The 9,851-nt window shown below is 53.3% G+C and overlaps 1 protein-coding gene across 2 annotated transcripts; it reads right to left on the bottom strand.

The window, feature by feature from the left end:
• Positions 1 to 4,513: 4,513 nt before the first annotated feature.
• LOC123070563 (homeobox protein OTX1) lies at positions 4,514 to 9,209 on the bottom strand. 2 transcript variants are annotated; one of them, XM_044493815.1, is made up of 5 exons: positions 8,920 to 9,209; positions 7,585 to 8,163; positions 6,116 to 6,446; positions 5,926 to 6,003; positions 4,514 to 4,919 (listed from the first exon to the last, which is right to left on the bottom strand). In XM_044493815.1, the coding sequence occupies exons 1-5, from the start codon at positions 9,012 to 9,014 to the stop codon at positions 4,716 to 4,718; spliced, it is 1,287 nt and encodes a 428-aa protein (XP_044349750.1). In that variant the 5' UTR covers positions 9,015 to 9,209; the 3' UTR covers positions 4,514 to 4,715. The 2 variants fall into 2 exon arrangements, with proteins under 2 accessions (XP_044349750.1, XP_044349751.1); XM_044493816.1 differs by having other exon boundaries at positions 4,514 to 4,849.
• Between the last annotated feature and the right edge of the window lie 642 nt (positions 9,210 to 9,851).

Here is a 9,851-nt window from a genome sequence, read left to right as displayed (position 1 = left end):
TATTTCGTCGCCTGACCCCTCCCCCCCCCAATTTTCTCAAGGCGCCACACTTGCACGTTGCCGCGTCCCTCGCCGAGGTGCCATTGATCAACGACAACCATCGGTCGCCACGTGGCAGCCGTCAAACTCGCCTAGCCAGAAGGCGTGATCAGGCTGGATGAGCCGGACTTGTGAGCATGACCATGTTATCGCTGGGTCAGACTGTCTGATATGTCCGAGTACCGCTGGATGTGGTAGCTGCATCCGGCTAACATATCGGATGGTCTGATATGCTCCCTCAAAACGATCAGCCATTCGGCGTGGTACGTAAGGCAGATAATCCGGCATGTTAGCTGGGCGCGACTGGGTCGTTGTGGGCCATAAGTGCACGCGGCGGCGCCTAGTAACTAGGGTTTATGCCAGAATTTAAAAAATACCTTGCTAGGCGCTTAAAAAGTCAGACACTCCGGCCCTCCATTAATGTGTGACTGTTGTGTGGGTCCAGTGTGGCATTGGAAGCGTCCTATTTAGCCGCCCAAGCCCCAGTGAAACCATCTGCCATTTCTTCCCCACCGCCTGTCCTCCTCTTCCCTGTTGTCGATCATCCTCATCTTTGTCGGTGTTGGCCCGGCCACCTGCACGCGCCTCCGGCGTGCAGGATTTGTTCTTGATAGCTGATAAGCCAAGGAAGGTGATGGTTGATCAGTACATGGAAGAACTGGAGCGGCAAGTTCGTGGGAAGATTGCGGGAAAGCATCCTGTTGGTGGCAAACCCATTGAGGGAGGATCCAGCAATCCTTCGTCTCATGTAAGTAATCCCGTGGCAACATTTGTACTGTTGGTTGATTTCAAATCTGTAGGATCTATCGTTTGTGGGTGGTTATAGGATTTGATTTATGCATGTAGCATTACTGATTGAATCCCAGGTTTGTGGGACAGTCTAGATTGATTCGTTGGTTCAAAATGTCCGGATCCGTAAAACTTAATTTAGCATTAGGGTTTTCTAATGCGCAGAAGGCATCCTAAATCCATGACTATAATTTCGAGTTGATACATCCCCAATTACAGTTTGGTTCAGTTATGTATATCTTCGAAAGCACTATGGTTCATGTGTTATTTGATTTATTCCCATGCGCACTTAGCAGATTCATCTGTTTGTTTGGATAGCATACATGGGTTATCCACATTGTTGTACATATGTTGGGAAACGTAGCATGCAATTTCAAAATTTTCCTACGCTCACGCAAGATCTATCTAGGAGATACATAGCAACGAGAGGGGAAGAGTGAGTCCACGTACCCTCGTAGACTGAAAGCGGAAGCGTTTGTTAACGCGGTTGATGTAGTTGAACTTCTTCTCGTTTCGATAGATCATGCATCGAACGTATGGCATCTCCGAGTTCTACACATGTTCAGCTCGATGACGTCCCTCGAACTCTTGATCCAGCAAAGTGTCGAGGGAGAGTTGCATCAGCACAACGGCGTGGTGACGATGATGGTGAAGTGATCCGCTCAGGGCTTCGCCTAAGCACTATGTGAATATGACCGGAGGTGTAAACTATGGAGGGGGGCGCCGCACACGGCTGGGAATCAATGATGTGTGTTCTAGGCGCCTCCCCCTTCATATATATAGGTGGGAGGGAGAAGGGGCAGCCAAGGGGGCGCCCAAGTAGGAGGAATCCTACTTGGGGCCCTAATCCTATTCACACCCCCCCCTCCTTACCATAATTCCCGAAGGGGGAAGGAAGGAGGGGGGAGAGAAGGAAGGGGAGGACGAATCCCTCCCCTTCCTTTCTCTCTTCTCCTCTGTCCTTCCCCCCCTCTATTTCGGCCTACATGGGGTGCACCAGCCCCTTAGGGGCTGGTCTGTCCCACTCTTGGCCCAAAACGCCCATGTAGTTGTCGGGGGGATGCCTAGAACCCCTTGCGGTGACCCGATACGTACCCGGTACCCCCGGAACACTTTCGGTGTCCGAATATTATCGTCCTATATATAAATCTTTACCTCTCGACCATTTCGAGACTCCTTGTCATGTACGTGATCTCATCCGGGACTCCGAACAACATTCGGTCACCAAATGACATAACTCATATAATACAAATCGCCATCCAACGTTAAGCGTGCGGACCATACGGGTTCGAGAACTATGTAGACATGACCGAGACACCTCTCCGATCAATAACCAACAGCGGAACCTGGATGCTCATATTAGCACGGGGAGGAGGTGCAGCACTGATGGCAGCTGTTGACGCCTGAGCATTGCCTCAAACTCCTCTTACACCTCACACTCTCCCGATTGGGAGGTCTGGTTCGCGTTCGAGCATGAGGAGCAGCGTTGGCCCGACGTCCGCGATGTGCGGCCTGGCTCCCCGCCGCCACCCCTCGTTGTGCGCGATGAGTACCAAGAGGCGGAGGCCGCCTACCAGGCGACGTTGGTGGCTGCCCTCCATGAAAGCGAGGAGGACGAGTGGTGCAAGGCGGAGGAGGAGGAGGCGGCGTACCAGGCGCGCATGGCGGAGGCCATTTCGCTCTCCGTGCAAGTGACTACGTCGTGCCGCCATCCCCCGTCATGGCCTAGCTAGCGCCGACCCCCATCAAGCCGGAGCGCTACTCATGGGACGGGGTGGTACCCAAGTGGGTCGGCGCACCACCGATCTGGTTCGGGACGACGCCGGTGCAGGAGCAGCTCTACCTCTAGCGATGGCGGCAGCAAATACTGGCGGAGGAGCGCCGCGAGGGCAAGCAGCTGAAGCGCGACGCAGAGGAGGAGTGCCGCGAGGCGAGGGAGGAGGAGCGCCTTGCCCGGAGTGCGCAAGCCCAGCCCGCGGTGGTACAGCCAGCGGCGGACACCGCCACAGCCTGCGAGACGGCGTTCCCCTGGGTTGGCTCGGCGCCGACGCTCATCGACCTCACCGGTCCCGACGGCCACGAGGAGGACGCATAGGGCAGCGCGCCTTCTCCTAGTTTTAACTTTTATTTGATATTTTAACTTAAAAAGTTGACTCGTGGACTCTCGCCCGCCTTTGTGGTCGACGTTAATGTTTACTTAACGTTTTCTATTTTCATAATGTTAAAAAAGAATGTTTGCGGTATTTTTTCGCGCAGCCTCAAAAATAAGTCAGGCCAGCATTGGACGCAAGCGCCGACCACGAAAGCGGACATGGGTGTCCGCTGGGCCGGCCTAAATGGACAAAAGGCGGACAAAATCGATGTTCCTTTGTTCTAAATGGCTCCGGATCGATCACCTGCGTTTCTGTACTAGACTTGCAGGTGTAGCATCTTGTCAGTTAAGTTCAAATGCACCGATTGGGCGACACTTGCCTATATACAGTACTCCCTCCATTCCACAATGTAATGCGCCCGCGCTTCCAAATTCAGTGGTATAATTTTTGCTCCCGCCGCAGTCGGTCTTGTTGGTTAAATTTACGATCAAATTTAGATCTCGGGAAGCGTGGGCGCACTACATTGTGGAATTGAGGGAGTATGATAGAACTTGGCGTGCAAGTGCGTCTTGATACTTGTTTATTTGAGCATCGTGCAAGAGGCTGCGTTGCAGTGCCCACAACCACAAGTGAAGGCGGAGAGACGATCTTTGGACCCGGCGAGGTTCGTGTCTGGTAGTTCGCCGACGACACTCTCGCGGGTGGCGGTTGTGTCGGCTACTGTAGTTGTGTTTACTGTCTTGCAGTTGGGTGCATGGATGACGGCAGACGGCGACGTTCCTCTTCTTCGACTACATAGGATGAAGTTGAAGGCGTCGAGATCTGGTGACCACGGGGAAGATCCCCGGCCTACGTGCCACAAAGACTCGATCTCGTCGCTTGCAGCGACCCGCTTCATCGGCTCAAAATGCATCTTTGTATGTGGTGGTGCTCTCATATATCTTGGTACGGCGGCTGTTCTCATCTTTATCCAGTGTTGCCATGGTGGCGGCGAAGGACATTTGTGGACTATGTTTCATCGAGGCACGAGTTTCTGCAAAGGTGGAATAGTAGTTTTACCTCTTGTGTAGTTCTTTGTGCAAAGTTGCTTGACAAGCATTTGTGTCTCGTATGTATGGTGACCTGACCATACGTGTAATCTCTGTGAACAGATTGTCTAATGAAATATATGGTTGATTAAAAAAAAAGTGAAGGCGGAGAGACTATGCACGGTCGCAGAGCCACATCAAGAGCGCCTGGGTTGGGGTAGCCGGTAAAAACCAGTTGCTCCTCGTTTCACGGCAAACCCGCAACCTGCCACGGGTAGCGTATGCATTATGACCAGTGCCCCCACCTGCGTACACCACTACGGCAGTACAGTAATGACGTTCGCGAAGACACAAGGAAACGAAATGCAATACAAAACGGAGGACCAGTTGCCCAGCCAGTGTCTTCGTGATGCCTCTTGTTTTTCCTTTTATTGTTTTATCATGGAGGGCCCAGTTCCATAGCATTTGGTTGGCGTGCCGTGCATCAGGGCCAGGCCCATGTCGTTTGAAGCAAAGCCCACTCCATCGCGGGAACTAATTACAAGACCGAGGAAACGCAAACACTCGAGCTCAAAACGAGATTTTCGAACCAAGCCCCCGCAAAAGGAAAAACAGCCTGGGGGAGGCATCATCATCATCATCATTTGTCTGCAAGGCGAGCACGCACGCGAACTCTTGCCTGCGGCTATGCCGCCTCCGTCTCCATTTACAAATGTCGCGTCCATTCCTTTCGGCTAAGCTCTCTCTACCGGTTTTGTTTCTTCTCCTAACATAACACCCCTCGCTCCCGGCCACCACACATGACATCCCCATCTTCTTTGCTTGTCCGTCTCCTCTCCTCTGCGCTCTTCACTCCGAGTCGCTGTCCATGCTCTCCATCCCCTTCAGCCCTCTTCGCCTCTGCATTCCAGATCACGAGACAGAGGTTTATGTTAGTGCCGAGCTCGAAGCGATAACCTGATGGGAGACACTGTAGAAACAAAGACAAGCACTACTACTGTCACTTCTGATAGGTGCTTAAATAATAAGCTAGAGTATCTAACACCACAAGCACGACTTAACCATGCAGTCTTTCGGGACTAAACACTGGAGTTCATGTTACAAGATTCCTTTCTCCAGATAACTACTAGTACAAGATTCGGAGATTTGGAGTTGGTGCCTCGTGCTACCATTAACGCAGAGATTAAACTTGCAGTGATGCTAATTCCAACAGATAGAAGGTGAAAACTTTTCAAATCTTCTTCTTTCAGTTTTATTCTCTTTTTCATGGTTATGATTCCAAGCTCTATCCGGGCGGGCCATCATGTGGTCCTAGCAAGCGACAGATACATGTCTCGACATGGGCCCCTTCCGCTGGATCGGCCCATTTGCAAGGGCACAAGTGCCAACGGCGAGTTGAGGCTGACAGGTGGACCTCATTTCCCAAAGAGACCTTGGAAATTTTCTTTTGTGGCTACTACTAGTAGTACGTACCAGTTGAGTTGTCCGCCGGGTTTGGCTCTTTTAATTTGGGAAAACCACACATGATAGTGCAGTTTGCAGGCTGATGAATCTACTTAACCTTTTTTAGAGATGGATCAATCTACTTAACCCTAGGAGATTCTTGAGGTTAGGGCAAGGAGATCGCCTAGCACGGTTGCATCCTCACGTCCACAGCAATAAAGCGGGGCCAAATAACTCGGCACCGTCATGAATGAGGACACGAAGACGCATCACGGGTCATCATGGGTCCCACGTGACCATCCTCCCAAAAGAAAAGAAAAGGGGCAACTAATTAACCCCGCTTTAAGGCTCTAATTAATTAACATTGCAGCCCATCAATCACATGCCCTGAACCAATCAACCTACCTGAATCACCACTAGTAGTAATTTTTCTTTATTCTTATTCTTTTTTCCATCTCAAAAGAATATATTTTCTTTGCAGCAGAAAAGAAAACGAAAAGGAAAACTAGGAATTGATTGATTGTTTGCTATACCTTCTTGGCACATTTCTTCTCTCGCACCTCATACCGGCCTTTGGTCAAATCCGAGAGCCACATCCCTGGAAACACGAACTGCAGCAAGACACAGGTTAGTTATCATGGATACTCTTCAGAAACGCTACTGCTAGATCCGATCGGATTCAGTTTTTACAGGAGCACAATAAGATAGTAGATGGATGCATACTTGGAGCGACTTGTCCACGTTCTTGGCCCGCTTCTTGGGCCTCTGGGGCAGCTTGGTGCCCTTCATCACCAGGAAGTCGTCCTCCTTCTCCTTGCGGGACAGCGAGATGTAGATCCGGGGAAGCTCCAACCGCTCCCCGCCCAGCTTCTCGCCGGCGCCCGTGCCGTTGTCGGCGGCCACCAGCTGCGAGTCGTGGTTGTTGCTGTGGTGGTGGTGGTGGTGGTGGGCGTTCTTGGAATCCATGTGATGCTCCGCGGCGGGGGGCTTGTGGTGCGGCGCCTTGTCGGGCGACGACCGCTTGTGCACGCCGCCCGATCGCTCCTCAACGGACCTGATCGCGCAACCAAAGGAAGAAAACATGGCGTCAATCATGGGATCGGGGTGGCGTGGTGCTGCTGGTGATGATGCGGCGGTGGTTGGGAGGCTGCTGAGGGGTAAAGGGGAAGAAGGGTGGGTAGGGTGGTGGATCGGTGGTACTAGTACCAGAGGGAGACTCTTGCCACAACGAGATGCATACAAATATATGCAAAACCTAGCAAAGCTGCTACTACCAGAACTAGCTTTTTTTTTCCTTGCGGGGGTGCTACAACTACTACTGTTGATGCCCATCCATCCATACAGAAAAGAAAAGCAGATCGTGGAGTTGAGAGATGTGCACACATATTTATAAGAAGAAGAGATGACCATCTGCCCTACCGGTGCTACTCCCTTTCCCTTGATGTCGCGAGATTCATAGCATCATCGCGCTTACACGGAAGCTGAAATCTACTACTAGTGGCTAGATCGGCCGAACAATCCACGGAAGCTGAAATTGGCCCTGGAGTAAAAGGAATTTGAGCAGATATGGCAATCTAGTTGGGTCCCCCATGCATCACGCAATGTGTGACAAATACGGGCGCTGCTGCCCCCTATGTCACCTCTTGTGTCCACGGATTGGTCAAGGGACAGGGACGGTAAAGTTACCACGCACCCGTCCAGATCCAGACACGAAACTTTCCACAATAATAAAATCGCTTTTGAAAACGTAAATAAATGGCACGAAATTAGGAAGAGATGGAGCGATCCAGATCATCGAGCCATCAAGGCGGTACGTACGTATGTAAAATATTTGTGGAAATTTGAAAAACCTACTTGCTTCAAATTGGAGGAAAAGAAAGGATTCTTTCATCCAACTCCAGCACCTGTTGCGGTGCTAAAAGACGGGTGGGCGGGCGGCACAGCTCACCAAAACCAAAAGAGGCCCAAACCCGAACGCCGAAAACACCAAGCGAATAAATAACGCCCACGATCCCACGACTCCAACAAGAACAAGGGAAGATGGCCGAGCGGCCCGGTAGCTTTCCTCGGGGGCAGAAGCGGAAACGGAAAAAGGGCCGCGGTCGCCGGGTAAAACCGGCGAGAAATAGGGGAGGAGCGGGGTCTCACCCAGGATACACGAGACGAGACGAGACGGGGACGCGAGGCCGTACCTGCCGTGGTGGGGAAGCTGGTGGTTGGCGTCTCCTCCGGCGACGCGGGGTGGGAAGGACGACGAGGACCTCAGGTTGGACCCCCGCGTGATCGTGGCCGGAGGAGGGGGCATCAACTTCTCCGCCGGCGCCGGCGCCGACGCGCGCCGCTGGATCTTGCCGTTGCCGAGGGTCTGCCGACGCTGCGAGGACGGCGACGCCGACGAGGACGCCGCGGAGGAGTCGCGCCGGCAGCGGGACCGCTTGTTGTGTCCCCACTGTAGCAGCACGTCGCCGCCGACCGGGCCGGAGCCCGCGCCGGTGGAGCTTGGGGAAGCCGTGTCGGAGGAGTCGGATGGGTGGTGCTGGCCGTGGTCCCGCGCCGGGCTCCGCGCGGCCGGCGGCTGCGGTGCGCGCGCCCGCACCGGCGGCTTGGAGTCCGCCTGGGAGGCGGCGAGGTACGAGGCCAGTCGGGAACCGTCGGTGGCGGCGGCCGGTCCTTCGTCGTCTCTAAAGGATCTCGAGGCCGGCTTGCGTGCAACGCCGCCGCTGCCGCCACCGTTGGCGAGCGGGAGGCAGTCCGGGCTGAGCCTTTGGTACCTGCAGCGACACAGATTAGCGATTTGACCGGACAAAGGGATCTGCTACAAAATGCAAGTAGCAAACCGGCCGCCTTGGAGTGGTCGATGAAATGAGAAGAAGAACACACCGGATCGATCACAAAACGACCGCAAAATTCAACGGCCGGCAGAACCGGGATGGTAAACGCAAAGAACACGAAAACACTTCGGACGTGAACCATGGAACTCCAATCTTCACACGAAGAGAGCCTTAGATGCAGCGAAGAAGAAACGGCAGGATGCTCGTCATCCGGACCAAACAGCCGGACAAGAGCATCGGAAACGAACGGAAAAGACGACCAGGAAGTATTCAGAGCACAAGCAGAAGACTGCGAAATACATATACAGAGATTAAGAAGGCCGAATCATCAGGAGCCAAACGCAACCGTGTAAATTGGCATAGTCAGAATCGCAACACCGAAGCACAGATCAACCAAACCGAAGAAGAAGGGAAAATCTAGAAAGTTAGACGACGGCGGCCAGATTACAACAAAGTAAACGCATGAAAGGTGAGAAATTTACAAGGCCGGCCAGTTGCGGCCGAGGACAGGCGAACAGATGAAATCCATCACCAACCAAAGGAAAACAGAAGCCGAAACCAAAAATCAAACGCACGCAAGATGGAAACAGCGCACGCGTCGATCTGAACACAAACAGAAACAGACACGGATGGAAGGAAGGAAGAAGAGCACGAAGAAGAGGGAGAGGAGAGAGAACCCGGAGATCTGCCGGCTACCTCATCATGTCCAATGCGGGAACGGCCTTCAGTTTCGATGAGCTCGTCGACGCGGCGTCCCTGCCAATCGCGTGGACCTCGAGGAGGCCACGCATCAAAATTGGCCTCCGGCCAACCGGTCGAGGCAGGCTCCTTCCTCCTGCCGCTGAGCAATCACTCTCCCGTTCGTCTACAGGAACGAACAGGAGGCGGCCACGAAATTTCGAGGAAAATTTGTGAGAAGAAGAGGAGCCGATGAGGCAGGGTGGGAGGAGGAAGAAGAGAGAGCAGCAATGGCGATGGGAGCAGAGCCGGGGGTCCAAATAGAGGCTTTATCTTTCGCGGCGTTCCCCTTTTGCCCTCGGGTAGGGCTGCCTATCCACCGTTCTGCCACCGCATTTGGCTACCCAAACTGCCCCCGCGTCGGGTCGTGGCAGTGTGGTGATTTGCGGAGAATTCGCGGTGGGTTTCTTGTCTACGAAGGCCGGGGAGATCCGTGCGGCCTCCTCTCTTGCCCTTCAAGCTCTCGTCGCTAACAGACGTCACCGCAAACTAAATTGAGAAAGAAATTTGCTACAGCTTGGTCATTCGAGCCCCACATGGCAGTCACTTACATTTGCGTTATGCTGTGCCACGTTTACGGGGAGTGCATCTCCTGGCATATGGTCGCTGGCCGGTGGGTCTCCCAGATGAGTGTGCGAATTAACTAGAGAGCGCCGATTTGGTTTTGAACGAACGGATGATACGAGTTTGATGGGATCGCCACATGGACGGTACGGTGGTACGACCATACCAATACCGCATAGGCAGCGGACGGGGGACGTGAGGAGGCAGGCGGTTGTGCATCGTCGTCGTGATCGGCACACACGGCTTTCGCACCCGAGGAGCGAGCCAAAGCAGGCAGCAACGTTTGGCCGTGGGGACGAATTTTTAGGGCAAACTCTGGTAGAGTG

This window comes from Triticum aestivum, chromosome 3B (genome assembly GCF_018294505.1).
Source record: "Triticum aestivum cultivar Chinese Spring chromosome 3B, IWGSC CS RefSeq v2.1, whole genome shotgun sequence".
Lineage (NCBI taxonomy): Eukaryota > Viridiplantae > Streptophyta > Magnoliopsida > Poales > Poaceae > Triticum > Triticum aestivum.
The sequence above is the reverse complement of the archived record's forward strand: the minus strand, read 5'-3'. Positions and strand labels throughout refer to the sequence as shown.